Source organism: Molothrus aeneus, chromosome 2, assembly GCF_037042795.1.
Source record: "Molothrus aeneus isolate 106 chromosome 2, BPBGC_Maene_1.0, whole genome shotgun sequence".
Classification (NCBI taxonomy): domain Eukaryota; kingdom Metazoa; phylum Chordata; class Aves; order Passeriformes; family Icteridae; genus Molothrus; species Molothrus aeneus.
The window spans coordinates 45,268,026-45,284,108 of NC_089647.1; the positions used below are offsets into that span (position 1 = coordinate 45,268,026).

Genomic DNA, 16,083 nt, shown 5'->3' on the forward strand with positions numbered 1-16,083 from the left:
ACCTGGCAAAAACCCTCCCCATAGCATTACAAATATTAAGCATACCTGGGATATTCTTCTGAGGTTATGTAAACTATATCCTGTTCTGACACGGATGAGGAAAAAGGAATAAAATTCCCATTCTGTAAAGGCAAAAGCTCCAATCCAATTAGTTCACTGTAGACTCCATCAGAAAGCACAAATTCTAAAAGATGAAGCTTTTCTTCAGCAGGTCCACTGTGCCCAGATTTCCTTAGGACTTGCCGCACTACAGCAGGAGTCACTTTTTTCACAGCTTTAGCAGCAGAAAGAGTAAGATGCACTGCACTAGCAATATTTGCTGGTACCTTAGCAATCTGCTTCCCTGAATTCTGGAGGTAGTTGAGAACAGACTGCGTGTACTCCAAACTCTCATCCATTTCAGAAAAGTGCACCTGTTCCACCTTTATCCACTGATTACTCACTGAGTAAATAACTGTATGCTGGAGCAGGTCTTTAAAGAGAGGTACTACTATTGGTTTCCAGGGTACCCTGATTTTATTCTCATCAGGCCATAACCTATAAATTCTTTCAGGTGACAATGGAAAATCTGAACTCTTCTCAGTCTCCATGCGTTTGATAGCTTCCAAAATAAGGGTGGTATATGCCTTAGGCACTATATTTACCACAAGAAGGTCATTCCACAAAGCTGCTGGATCTCTCCACTGATCCAACTCTCGCCATTTGATACTCCTCCTGTTGTCTGTGAGACCAAAGAAACCACTAACATGAACTGGAAGTCCAGTTTTGCTTTCTTCACCGGGAGGCAAAGGAAGAAAACAAAATGCTCTTCCTGAAAAGTCTGCTACAGCTCCATTTTCCTCCTCATTAGTTGCTAAAGACATGGCTATTCCAATAGTAGGAACAAATTTCAAGTCATCAGCTAAAGAATCCAGTTCTGTGCACATTCCTCGACCACCCACACAATTACACACTAACCAAGATGTTTTCTGTGCGTCCTTAACACTCTCATCTTCTACAACTATATTTACATGGTATGTCACACATGTTATGCTATTGCTTGGAACTCCCTTACAATACTGATTTATTGCAGTTCCCAGGATTTTGATAGAATTGGGTCTTTCATGTTTCAAGGCCTTGTTCTCACTGGCAGTTACTCTAAAAACCAGCCTCTCTGTTCCATCAGCTTCCCGCACGTGCAATGAAACATCCTGAACACTCTTCAGGAAAAGCAATACTGTGTCTGCATCTGCTCTGAAGGATTCAAACAGCTCCAAGACCTTCTGTTTGTCATAAACATTGCTGCTCAGCTGGGAAGGCTGCAGACGAAGTGGGAAACGAAAAAATGTACCAGGAAAGTTTCCATTCTTAAAGGTTTCCTTAGTGCTGCCAAATACACCAATGAAAGGTGCAAACTGGTCTGTAAGTTCATTTATTTCCTTGCTGTCTTCTTTTAGATTCCAACACTGGCCTGACTCATGAGGTCCAAAGAGGGTTTGATGGGGATCAAGCATTCCAATCTGGTCACCACTGAAGATGCTAGGGACATCTGTATCCATAAAAACCAACAATTACTAATAAACCTAAAACAACATACTTTAAAAATACAGTGTTGAGGAAAAAATTTTTTAAAGGTAAGAATAAAATATTCTAAAACTGTGATGAATTGAGTACAATCCCCAGGGAAATGGCTGAGTCACCATCCCTGGAGGTATTGACAAGACATGAAGATGTGACCCTTAGGGACATGGCTTAGTGGACTTGGTACCATTAGGCTTATGGTTGGATTCAATGTTCTTAAAGGTCTTTTACAACCTACATGATTCTGTGATTCTGATAACATAATTCAGTGCTTACTAACAGGGAAGAAACAAGCATACATCTATTCTGCAGCTGAATATATAAATACTCATTCAACCACTTGAATTCTAACTGACAATGAAAAACAGGAAGTTGCTTTCAACTTCCTTCAACTACATACTTTTATGTTTCCACTATTTTCAAGAAAAAAAAACAACTAATTAATTTACTACGTGTATGTTCTACTAGATTCATACTTTGCAGATCTTGAAGGCTGGAACACAGTAATTCTATACGTTTAAAAGCACAAATTCGCAGAATTATCAAATGACAGAATGTATTAATTTTATTCATGCTCAGCTAAAAAAACATTTTTTTAAAATATCATGTGTCTTACAAATTCACTTCACAAGGTAAAAATTTTCACCTTTTTTTTTCCCCTGCATTGTTATTACTGTGGAGACTGTAAGCATTATTTATGCTTCTTCTGTACAACAATAAAACATTCTGGGAGAATAACAGATTTCAAGACTGAATATTAAGAGTTTGAAAAACAGTATGTTCTATCTCTTTCAAGTGTAAATGTGCATATGCCTCTATTACATATCTTTTACATATCTTTATCTATTACATATCTTTTCTAGCAATAAATAAAATCACTACTATCCAAAGAACCTGCAGAAGACCTTCGGTCTAGTGAGTAGAACTTTCACACTTCTACTTGGATACCTATCCTGTATTATGAGCCTCTACAAAATGAACAGCAGTGTATAATTGAAACACCAATGTAAAGAAATGTTCATTTCAATGTAAAGGACTAAGTACATGATTATGTTAATAGAAATATCTTCAAAAACCTTCAAAATCAAGCAGATACCTTATAGGATTAGAGAAAAACAGGAATGTTTCATAAGAAAATCTAGCCATGAAGTAATTTTAAAACACGTTATAGAGAAAATATTAAATGTTTATGAATAGCTAAAGTAATTTAACTATTTAAAACTTCAACACTTTCATTTTAAAATAACTACTAAGATTACCTGTTATATGATAAACTGAATTAAAGCCAATTCCAAATCTTCCAACTTTCAGGGGATCATCCTTCTTCCTGCTTCTTGCTATTTCTTGTATACCATGCCAGTCCTCAGGGGTGAAAATTGCATCATTATATGCATAAAATGCTGGCCCTATAATAAACAGGCAAGAGTTAAAAAGAGGAAAGAAGAAGATAACTATTTAATGTTTCAAATTTCTAGGAAAGGAACTCACAGACCTGAGAAAGCATTTCTTTGAAGTATATGCATGTGCAAATTTAATGGGGAAGCTATGACTCTAAGCTGACATCAAATTATGCCTGGTAATTAAAAAAAATGCAAAATGCAAAAGCAAAAGCAATGAGATTAATTTATCTCTATAAATGGTACTTAGATTTATATTTTGATGTGTTATTTAATTCTTACATCCTCATTTTAAAAGAATGATTCTGAAAAACTGGACAAAAAGCAGAAAACAACAAAACTTCTGAAAGAAGTGTCATGTGGCACAAGGCTTAAACTCAATCTGTTCAGACTATCAAAAAGATGTTTCAAAAATGTACTAGTCACAGTCTGAAGACACCTCTACTGGAAGGGAATATAAGGCAAGATAAAACAATAACCTGTGTCTAAAAAGTAAGACAAAATCATATTAGAAGACATAATAAGGCTGATTAACAACTGAAAAAAAGCCAGAAGAAAGAAGTAGTGGATCATCCATCATTGAAACTTCAAATCACAACTGAATGCCTTTCGGGATGACTATGAAAACTAATTTTAAATGTAATATTAATAATAATTATTAAATACATAATTGTCCTTTATCTCACAAAGCCATAGTAAATGATGTAAAAAACTAAAGTTTCAAGAAGCTGGATTTGCAATATACAGACAACATAGAGCAAAGCTGGGTGTACAGTCAAGGGAAAAATGGGATGGGGAAGAAAACTGAACTGCCTGGAGAATGCTGAAATGTAAAGGGCACAATTAATTTTTACTTTAAAAACTGGTGTGCTGGCTTGGGCTTCATGGTAGCTGGGGGCTGTGTTTTGGATTTGTGCTGGAGACAGTGACAATAACACAGAGCTGTTTTAGTTATCACTGAGCAGGGCTTATGCAGAGCCAAGGCCTTTTCTGCTTCTCATGTGGCCCAAACAGTGAGTGGGCTGGGGCTGCTAAGGAGCTCAGAGGGGACATAGCCAGGACAGCTAACCCCAAACAACATGCATATTGAAAAATAATGGCCAAATTTAATAAAACTTATACTTACCCTGATATTGTGCCATGTCCTTTGACCATAATGTTTCTGTTCCATACTGAGTTTCATCATATAGAAACCTAACCTCTGTGGCACCAGCATCTTCTGCATTCTGTATCAGCTCCTGAGGCAGAAAAAATAAAACAAAACAAAGTATAATGCAGTAATACATATTCTAGCAATGGCTTTTGAACTTATACAGTAGAAAATAACAAGCAAATTTCTCAAGTATAACTGTTTTCGTACATTTCAACCAAAATGGTTTTACCCAGTTTATACATGAGAATAGGTTTTCTTATAAACAAATATTCAGACAAATACCATAAAAATTATTTGAATATGGAGCTCAAATATCATAAGAAAGCAGTCATACAAAGTTGAGAAATAAGCTACCAAACTATTACTACTATATTATCCTAAGAATCAGAGCTGTAAAAGTCTCAAAACAAGGCAAATGTGAGAAGAAGAAAAAAGAATTTTATATTTATCAAAGTGTGTTAGGTAAGTCCTTACAAACAGGTGTCCAACAACAGTGAGGCACAAATGGGTAATGCACAGCACTCTTCTTTACATCAACTGAATTAGGCTGAGGTTTACATTTCACAGTATGAAACAACCATTCCTGGGCCATGGTGCTCATGCCTCTAACACCCCTGCAGCAAAGGGCTGCAAAACAGTTCTGACCAGTGGCTCCCTAAGTCATGAACCAACAGAGCAGCAGCCCACAGTTGAATGAAACCCACAGACTAGAAAGAGGCTTATATTAAGACTGAGTATTTGCTAAATAGTAGTACCAGTGGTGAGAGCTACAGAAAACTCAAATGTCAGTAAAGCAGTTCTGTAAACATGACCATTAATAAAATATGCCTATCTAGTCCTGTTTTCATCAACAGTAGACACGTAAGCGTGATTATAAATACCTAGGGGATTACAGCCTCACACAATGGTCTATTTACACTGAATCATCACAGTGTATCAGGGCTCCAGACACATAAACACGTGTGTATGCTTATGTGGGTATGTGCAAGCTTGGCATAAGCAAGTATTTCAGCTGAATTGAAAAGCAACGTAGATACATCACATGCAATGTATTCACATACTTTAATTTCATTCAGTTATACATAAAAGACTTGATAGCAAGATGAATTTCTACTTAAAAAACGCATCAACTAGCAATCAGTATTTCAGATTAGGTTGCATTCAAGTGTACTGTTGAGACTCAAATAAGCTCACTGTTACCTAATATCTGGTTCCAAAATTATAACCCTTTTATTTTGCAGTTTTTGACAGTATGTTCAGTCTATAATGCATATTATATTGTTACTTCTACATAGTTTTGAAGTATTATGATATAGCAAGAAATACACCAACAGTTAAGCATAAATAACAGATGTTTAAAGAATCTTTACAAGATATTTATATGCAGTTCTTCTTCTAAAAGAACAATCATGACAGTCTTTCATGAAGACACTAGGCTAGTAAGATAGCCTAAAGTTTCCAGAAATATTAAATACTAAGTAGGGCAATCACCATGAAGTCAGACTTGCAGTCATGCTGTAGCACAAGAAGGTAACTACTACATTCAGCAGCAACACCATTGTATCTGAAGATTCAAAACACTGAAATAAATTTTAAGGTATCAGCAAAACTCCTGGTAGTAATCTCTCTCTAACAATCTGTTAACCCTAAATTGTAAACTACAAAAACAGCATCATTTCTACTTTTAGATTTACCTATCTGATTTCTAAGAACATTTCCTTATTTCTTCATATTGGAATGAAAGTTTGAGTTTAAAATATTGAGGAAATTTGAACCCTTCTTAATTCAAATGCATTTTACAGATGCAACTAGTACTGAGAATTAATAAAAATGTAAGCACCCTTCCTACATACAGACACTGCTCAGAACATACCCAGGAGGCAATTTGCCAAAACAGTTGAAGACACGCTTATCTTGGGCATTCCCACTAAGCATAATCAGGTTCTAGTTCCATGGTTGCAAACAAGACAACAGATAGGAACTGTCATCATCTGTCAAAATTTGTATTTGGGTGTTTTGGACGTAGGCATGTATAGATAGATAAGATACATATCTATCAAATCCCATTAGTATGCCATCCCTAGTATTCCCATACACAAATAAAATTAAGTTACTACCACCCATGTGATGAAGTATGCTGTATTAGAAGTTTAACATCCAACTAATCACCCCAGATGCTCTTAAAAAAAAAAAAACAAACAAACTGCCATCCTCAAAGAAAAAAAAAAAAAACACACAAAGCACACAACTCATTTTCCCTTGTCCACAGAAATGGACACTTATATCTTCTGTAGTACAGTGAATCTAAGATAAAACAACAACAAGATTTGCTGGGAAGTGTTAAACTTCAGTGTTATGTCATGCACATTAAATAACTGTTAAAAATACTATTTATTGTCTACCTTAAGAATCTGTCCTCCCTCTGGATATCTTCTTAATATATCCTTTAGAAAATCAACAAGTGGTGGAGTTGTTTGTCCAAAACGACCTAAAAGCAAACAAGTAAATAAAAAGATTATTATTATAATTATGCTGTGTATTATGCTGCTGTGCACTTAATTTCAGATTTAAAAAAATACTAAACAATTACTGGAAACAATAATTTCTTAAAATTAACTCAAGGCCTATTATTGTAAAATCTTGTATTTCCAGAATCATCTGTGAAAATCCTACATTACAAATCTTTAAATTAAAAAAGGTGAAATAGCAGTCTTGATGTTGACGTCAATGAGCTGTTTCATATCTAGATGAAATAAATCTGGGAGCTAAGTCTTTGCAACAGTTATGCCACAATTCCAATTACTTGATGCTCAAAAGTAGCAATTTCTAAAGGACTACTGCTTTTTAAGTAGCAGGACAGTATTCCAGGGCAGCAGTGGCTCTAACTCTTTTACAGCCAGTGATGATCCCTAATGACAGCTACACACAGGCACAGAAGGTTTTGGCTCTAGTGTACACTTCCTGTTCTGACATACTCTGGCCATGGACCTGCTGCCAGCCTTGGTGTTGCCAGGGCCTAATGCTGGAGAGAAAAGAGTCTCACCATTATGAACATCTGCTCCAAGAGAAAAAGTCTATCACAAAATGAAAGTTTCAATACTCTTCATTTCAAACTCCAGTCTGAGACTAAAGGGCAGCTCCCTAAACCAAACCTCTAAAACATAGGCTTCAAACAAATAGCAATGATACAATCCTCACAAGGAAAACAGACCCTAATGATGCCCCATTTAAAGCTTTTTTTTTAATTGTTAAGAAGTAATTATTCTCTCCCTCTCTTCTGCATATACATGTTTATGAAGCACACAGATTCAAACCCACATATTATGTATATTCTGAAATAAAATACTAGGATAAAAAAGCAAAGTGGAAAAAGGGGGACAAATAAGAGTTTTATTTGCTGAAAAAGCATCAAGTAAAAACATCAAATATTTTGTCTTTAAAATTTTCTTGAGTAACTTTATTTACAGTAACTTAATAACATCAATGAAAAAATAAGCAAGAAATTGTAATGGACAGCTGAATATGTGAAGTATTTCACAACTTCTGTTACATCTGCAGTATACAGAAGTATATGAAAGTCAGTATGCCATATGCATACCTCCAAAACTGATCAACAGACATTACCTAAAATGAAGAAACTGATCTTGTCTAAGTTGGACAGGCAGGTGGAAGTGTTTAAACAACACATTTCATTCACCATGGGAACCACCACAAAAGCAGAAAAATAACTTTCCAGTGATAGGAATGAAGATAGACGTTGTTCTCTTTAAGAGCAGAGCTCTGTGTATGTCACAACAATTACTCTGGCTACAGGTTATTATTTACTACATCCTATGAAAGGCTAAACTGATTTTTCTTCAGTATTAGAGCTAGTCATATTTGACACAAAACTGGTACCACAAATTTAAAGGAGAAACTCATTCTACTATAAGAGCAGTCAAGCACTTAGGAGCCCAGAAATCTGTGCAGTCTCCCTCCTCTTTCCAAGCTCAATCAGATCAACCCTCAAGTGACCCAGACTGACCTCAGAGCTGCCCAAACTCTGAGCAGCAGGCTGAAGTAAAAACCTTCTCATGTCCCTTCCAACATGAATTATTTTGTGATCATATGAAAAGATCATGCATTATTTGATAGCAGCAATGAATGAACACAGAGGGGACATGGATAATCCTCAGAGTACTTCAGCAGTCCATGTACTTGGTCCTATTGACCATGCACTTCCAAGTTAAAAATTCAGGGCATTTCTTGATTCACATGCTGTAAGGAAAAATCTGTGAACTGGAAGACTCCAGAATGAACACTGAAGACTTCAGATGTTTTAAATTGACTTACCTCAGAACTGTGGGCCAGGAAAAGTTAAGCACTTTATCTAGACATAGATTGCTTACAGTGAAATCTCTAAGAAAATCTCCAATCCTAGGCACAAAAATACAGCAACAGTTTCTCTTTCCCATGGAAGATTTCTTAGGGCTACTACACTTTATTCTCTATATAGTTGCATGGTGGAAAATAAGACTCCTTTTATTTAATCTACCACAGCCTACACACAGCAAAATATTAGAGCAAACAGTCAAGAATGACAGAAAGAAAAATGTTTGATATCAGAACCATGAGGTCATAGAAATGAGGTCCATTTTCATAGGTGTTTTCTAACCACTTCAGGTTCCAGAGAATGTGAACATGAACTTCTGGCTAATATACAAACTTCCCTCTGTCACTAAAAATCCACAATCCAGTACATACATGCCTTGAACAGGCTAAGAAATACAATATTTTAAGAGACCAAATAAAATATCTGCATGAAAAGAAGGGTTTTCTTCTTCATCATGCCATCTGATTAGCATTTATTTCATTGCCTTACGAGAAAGTTATTGTGAGAAGAATATTAACATTAGCAGCCAAATAAAATAATTATGACAGATTTTAATTAGAGCATTTCTGAAAATATTCAGTTATCAAGATATTATATGAAAAGACAGACCTTCGGGTTTTTTTTTAATAAAAATGTAAATAACAGACAGAATCAAAAGAAAACCAAGTTATCAAAGAAAAAACTCTAAAAACAACAGAAGAAATCCGGAAATTTTTACCAGTGCTATAATTTTTTACCTAGTGGTTACTGAAAAGATATCCTTTCAGTATCAGAATTGTTTTCGAGTATCCAGCTTATTTTATACGACACGAGGCAGCTACAACACTACTGAAAGGCAAGTCTTATTTATTCCAAAGGATAGCAATAACCTAAATTCTACACGTTATATCACAGGAAAAAAATAAACACCAAGGCACTTAAAAAGAGAAGTTTAATTTTTCTAGAGCAGAATGAAAAGAACAAGTGACAAACCTAGGACTTACATGAAAAATAATCGCTTCCCATTTAAAGAAGATAAAAATTTCAATTAACTCCATATTGCATCAGAAAATGCTTTGAGCTTCCACTTTATAAACAGAAAATATTTTTCATACCTCCTCCTTTCAACCCTTTTGACTGAAGCTCTAGAAAAACTTGATTTTGAGACTTCTGAAGATCCACAATCTTGATACCATCAGACAACTGAAGGAAAAAAATAAGACAGATCTTGGTCAGAAGTTTCAGTTTGATAATAACAGGACAAAACAAATCAGGTGGAAAAAAATGCCTATAGAAGCATACTAAGAGCAAGCCATGGCCTCCTGTTTCTACAATTGAAAAAGTTTTGTATTCAGGGAAGTTCTGGAAGCATAAAACTAAAACAGTTATTGTTCTAAGGTGCATGCCCACAAAAAAAATTAACATATACAGGAAGTACATAGTCTGTATACTCCACTAATACATCTGGGTATGCAATTTCCTAGGGGACTTAAACTAAGTAATAGCAGCTCAAAGCAGCAAGAAAGACACTGTGTAGAGGCAGAAGTCTGTCAGAGAAACACCCCTGAAGAATTTGATAGCCTCATCCCCCATTACCTCTACATGCAGACCCATCACAGCATGATCAAGGTTGAAAGGACCACTGAAAGTCACCTAATCCTGCCTCCAGTGCCTCACCAGAAACACTACAGAGAAACTGAGGCAAACTAAGCAACACATTCCTTAGCAGCCATTGGGAAAACTATTACGTACTCATAGCACATAAAGATTTTGTTGCAATTCTAGTTTCATGTGATGTGTCTCATTCATATACCAAGTGCTGCTAGAAGATTCATATACGACCCATGTTATCCTGCACACAACAACACATGCAGATTTAGAAGGCCACTGTACTAATTAGAAACTAGACTAAAATATTATTATGTGAAATTATATTATTATATTAGTCTCAGTTTGTAGTAGATTTTGGAACTACTTCCTCACTTTGATGGGTAAAAGCAAATCACTAGAAAGCAGTTGGTGTTTACACAGACATAGACGCTTACAATCTAACTACACTTAATAAAAGACAGCCCTAGTCCAGAGTACGTAATCATTATTTAACATCATTAGTAAGAAAAAAAACTTACATTCTTTTTTACTTTTATCAGTTTTAAATAGTGATTAAAACAACAGCAGTTTTATTGTAAAACTGCAAAAATATTGTACTTGAGTTGAACTTTCTCAAGACGTAAAATTGGGTTATAAGTATTCTGAAACCACTAAAATATAAAGCAATCCACAGAGTGCTGAAAGCTATCACCAAGCATTAAAGGGATACAGTAACCAAATATTCTAAGGTAGGATTTTTGTATCAAGACACCACTAGAAACTTGGACATTGAATAGATCCAAATGAATAGTTTAATACAGTAAGGAACTATGAAATAAAAAGATACTGGACTTTACTTAACATCTATCAACTGCACATAACAGTTCTAATAGAAAAAATTATTCACAGATTAATATTCTACTATTCAAAAAAATTTAAAATCATTTGATCCCAATAAACAGGAGTTCAAAAGTTTATAAAGGATTTTCAAATTTGCTACAGTAAGGAATAAATATTCCCATATATATTCTAGTGTATTATATTTAAAAGACCCCAAACACACAGAACAGCAATTACAGTCTGCTTACTGACTGTTCCCTGCAAAAGATAAGTTTTCTGTGGCAGTCAGATCTTTGCTTCCAGGCAAATTTTAGAAAGTGATACAGAGTTTGTCCTCCAAAAAGGGAAGGCCTGGTGAGAACAAAATCAAGGACACACAAAAAAAGATAAACTACACAAGCAGTTTGCTTCAAACCTGAGCCCTCAAAGCCAACTCGTGCTGCCCAGGTTCTTAAAAGCTTCCAAAGCAATACAACCAACATGTGTATCTTTCCTTGTCTCACAGAATGGTTTGGGTTGGAATGGGACATTTGAAGACCATGTAGTTCAACTCTCCCTCCTACCATTGCCATGAACACGAACTAGATCAGGTCTCTCAAAGCTCCATCCTACCTGATTATCAACATTTCCAGTCATGGGGAATCCACAACTTCTCTCAGCAACTTGCTTTGGTATTTTATCACCCTCATCCAAAAAAATTTCTTCCTTGTCCCCAATCTTAACTTACCTTTCTTTGGTTTAAAGCCATTGTCCCTTGTCCTATCACTTCAGGCCTTGGCAGAAAGTATCCTTCTATCTTTCTTATAAGCCCCCATTACATTTAGAAAGGCCACAATAAGGTTTTCCTAGAGCCCTCACTTCTCTACACCTTTGCAAATCCCCTTGCCCTATTTAACACTAACTTCCAACCTCCTCTCTCTCCCCTTCTTGTCTCTACTCATCCCATCCCACCAGGTCTCCAGGTTCCCAGTTCCCAAGAGCACAGCTAGAAGCACAGGAAGCAGTACTGAAAGACTGACACCAGGCTGGTGCCTTCAACAGAACAAGGTCATTCATTCATTCATTCGACTCTCTCCTGTGCCCAGACCTCAATTTTCAGCTTGTCACTTTCATCTCACTGTGATGTCAACTCTGCTCTTGAAACTGACCAGAAAGGCAGGAGGGCAGAACAAACACATCAGCGCTCTCCGGTTAATTTCTGCTCTCCCCAACAACTCCGCAAAGAAATTAGGGTAAAACACACGGAGAACTTCAGGGAAAGAAAGGAAAAAAAAAAAAAACACAAAAAAACTCGGAGGATAAAAGCTGGCACCATCAAGAGCGGTATGAGGGTCGTCCAAACGACCTCCGTGCTTCCCACGGGAGGAACACCTAAGGACAGGCACACACCGCGCCGCCCACGCACGGCACAGGAGCATCCGGGTGGGCACTTCCCGCGGAGGTTCCGCCGCCCCGCCCGGCCCTCACCTCTCTGCCGCGGTGCCACAGGCGCTGCTGGGCGAGAGGCAGCCCGGCCTCCGCCTCGATCCGCCTCTTCACGTCCCGCACGGCCGCCGACGGCGGCAGCTCGAAGGTCCTGCAGCCCAGGCAGTCATGGAGGACGGTCACCCGGGCCAGCCTGCGGCGACACGACAGACACCAGATGAGAAAAGGCTCGCCGCGCCGCCGCCGCCCGCCCGCTTCCCCCTGGGGCACCCGCCCGCTTCCCCCTGGGCCCCCTCCGGAGGCCCGAGACGGACGCCGGAGACCGCAGGGAGCAGAGATGGGTGGGCGAGCGGGCGCTTGTCCCGCTCTCCGAGGGGAAGCGGCGAAGTCGATCCTGCAGGCTCCCCTCCCCTCCCCGCCCAGGCCGGCCCGGCCCGGCCCGCACTCACATGCCGCCGCCGATGCCGGCCCACACAAAGGACCGCTACTCGCCCCGCCGGCGGCGCTCCCCGCACGGGGAAGGGGTGGGGCCGCGCCGCCCGGAGGCCCGCGCCGCGGAGGAGGCGGAGGAGGAGGCGGGAGCGGGGCAAGTGCCGCCCTAAGAGCGCCGGTCGAGGCTGCGGAGGTGCGGTGGGGCCCGGGCGGCGCCTCAGCCTCGGCACACGGAGGCGTTTCCCGGCTCCCCGCGGTCCGGTGTCCCCAGGGCTCTCGGGAGGGAGAGCCCGGTCGCCCGGGGCGAGGCAGAGGCTGCAGCTTCGCATGTATAGCGTGAGCTATGCCTGAGGGTGAGATCTAGAGATGGTACCGCAGGCGCAGTCCTCCTTCGGCAGGGAGGCGCGCTGGTGTTTCACGTAATTCACAGCATTCAGGTACCACCGTATGGAGCACACATAGTTACTGCTGATAAACTTCATTCTTTCTCAAGGAGGCAAAACACAGAAGGAAACATGCCTTTTCTGCTCTCTGTCAGAGAGCCTGGCAAAGGTCAGACATCCTGCCCTATCTCAAAAGGGTGTATGCTAAGTCTTCATACCATTCAAGACTTAAGGAAAGTGCTCTTGCTCCTGAAAGAATGAGCCTTAGCCTGCCTGTGATCCTGATGAATTGAGGGCGCACTTGGAGAACCTTCTGGAGGGGGCCTGCAGAAAGGCCACTGTTCATCCTGTACAAAGTTCTGCGTCCGGGACCATGAGCTGTGCATCAGTGAGGGGCTGGACAGCAGCCCTGCTTCAAAGGACCTGGGGATACCAGGGATACCAGGCTTTCCAGATCAAGGAAAGTCTACTCAGTGCAGATGAAGGTACGGTGACCAGAACATAGTGGTGTTTTGGGCTTGCTTTGTTCCCCAGCAGAGGATTACTGACATGGTCAGGGGCCCAAAGCACATGACCTACAAGGAGTATATGAGGGGAGTTGGGCTGTTTAGTCTGAGGATGAGGAGACTATAGGGTGCAGCATAGTAACATCCTACACAGACCTGAAGGGCAGTTTCAAAGGCCATGGAGCTGAGCTCTTCTTAGTAGTGCAAGACTAACAAGGGGCAATGGCAACAAACTAGCTTGGGAGGTTCGTGTGAAACAGCAGGAAAAATCCTGTCACTAGGAAAGGAGCTGTCTAGAGGTACATGATTGACCTGAACCAATACTGATCCTCCTGCTTTGAGCAAAAATATGGACTACAGACCTCCAGCCAACAGTCCCACTTCATTCCAACAGGTCCTCAATTCCAATCATGACCAAACTAGAAACATTTAAGACCTTACTCAGTGACAGGGAGCTAAAACTGATGCGTGACAGCCAAAGGCAACAGAGTTTCTATGGAAGGCGGAAAAAGACATAGCGAACCTTTGCAGAAAGTGTATCAAGCTAAGACAAAAAAATAAGCCCACTAAAATTGATATAAGGCTAAAAAAACTGCGAAGATGAGGTGGATCGGGATCCTACATGGTATCTAAGTAGTTAGGTACAAGTGCTACAACCAGATTACCAGGGCTACAACTGATTTTATTCATCAGCAATATTTGTATATTGAATTCTACAGGATCATAAGGAACTGTTGGAAATAATGTTGATCTGATCATGCTTTCACCAGAAATAATACAAAAACTATTTCAACATAAAGGAGATGTCTCTACTTGCTTTGGTTTAGGACTTCGTTCATTTTTCTATCATTTTTTATTCATTTTTCTATTGTTTTGTCCTTTTAACTTCCCATTTTGTTACATCCTCTTCAGGGTTCTTCATAACAGAATTTTTCCTACTATGTCCAAAAGAATGAGAAGGCTGCTTTCTAATCTCCTAATGTTTGTCTTTTTGTGTCTTAATACCTGCAGAAGGGACACAAATGAGGGTGACTGGGCAAAATGGAAGGAGTTGATACCCAATGCAGTTCCATCCGTATTAGCTACTAAAATACTTTCCAGACACTAGTGAACGACCAAGCCGCATTGGCAAAATCTAGTTCTTCTTTTCTAGGGATCACGGGAGCGATTTAGCATCTTATGAAGCATGCACAAGTGTTTGAATGGGCCCCTGGAGAGGAACAAAGCTATCTCAAGTAACAGCCATGTCTCCTAGTGAAACTTCTCAAGTGGTGGGACACATGCAGGGCCATGGGCCATCCTGCTATCAGTGCCAGGCCGAAGTTCCCCAACCTATGCCACATCACATGACAATACTCACAAATTAGGTCCTGTGATGATTTAACATTAATATTAGAGGAAAAACACTTTGAGTACCGCAGACTCTTAGTAACTCTATGTAACTCTTTAGTAGAAGGGAAGAATTGGGAAGAACTGGTAATACAGAAATGGAACCTTTCAAGGTTCTGGACAAAGGAGTTGCACTCTTGAGCTATTGGAATTTAGCCATGCCTGTTCTCAAAAATCTAATCCCCTTACTTTTACTTCATGTCTAAATAAAAATATTCTAGAAAATGATGAGACAGAAATCACAGTGACTGACTAAAAAAAATAAAAGAGTAGATATTCAAACTTGCAGATTTTTGCAACAACAACAACATCAAAAATAAATTTTAAAATCTCATCCATTTGGAAAGAGAACTTGGAAGCTGGGTAATCCTAGAAAATTTCAAGGTATCATGTACAAATTTGTTATGCAAAACTACTAAAAATTATTTCACATGACAATGTTAAAAAAACCATTTGACTTTAACAGCAAGGAATTTTTTGACTACCCATGGTAATTAAAAATATATATATATAAAAGGCTGGGGTCTGATTTGAGAGTTTTAAAATATTATATAGAGAATTTCCTATACTAACAATTTTATAACTACTTTTCCAAGGAGAACAGCACTTAGATTTAAAAATACATATGGAAAATTCTCCTGTGGCTATAAATAAATTCTAATTGTTTCAGAATGAAGTCATATAAGCCATACAAGAAGGGACATGCAATAAAAAACATTAAAAAAATTAACAGTCTCTGCAACATTAAATTATTTTTATAAAATGAAAGCTATTTTCACAGTAACATTTCCTTGAAGACAGAAAATTCTGCATTGCAGAACCGCCTTATATTTCCAATTATTTAAAATAAGACTGCAGTACCAGAAAAAATATGGATGCCAAGTCCCTTCCATCCTGCCAGTGTGATTAGAAAGATGGAATGGAGTCTACAAAGGGGTGTATGGCGTGATAAGAAACAGACATGACTAGGTCACTCCTGCCAGAGGAAAACCGCTGCAGCACAGCAGCTTCCAGCAGAGCAAGTAACATTCTGCAGTGCTGGCAGGCAAGGAGCAGT

At 38.9% G+C, this 16,083-nt stretch overlaps 1 protein-coding gene across 1 annotated transcript in view; it reads right to left on the reverse strand.

Annotated features, from left to right (window-relative positions):
• The window catches only part of SACS (sacsin molecular chaperone), a 29,729-nt gene extending 20,066 nt beyond the window's left edge, over window positions 1-9,663 (reverse strand). The window contains exons 1-5 of the mRNA XM_066544827.1: window positions 9,577-9,663; window positions 6,513-6,598; window positions 4,084-4,195; window positions 2,820-2,966; window positions 46-1,528 (exon numbers count right to left, since the gene is read on the reverse strand). Coding sequence (XP_066400924.1) covers window positions 46-1,528; window positions 2,820-2,966; window positions 4,084-4,099 — 1,646 coding nt within the window. The 5' untranslated portion in view covers window positions 4,100-4,195; window positions 6,513-6,598; window positions 9,577-9,663. The remainder of the gene's footprint in view (window positions 1-45; window positions 1,529-2,819; window positions 2,967-4,083; window positions 4,196-6,512; window positions 6,599-9,576) is intronic.
• Between the last annotated feature and the right edge of the window lie 6,420 nt (window positions 9,664-16,083).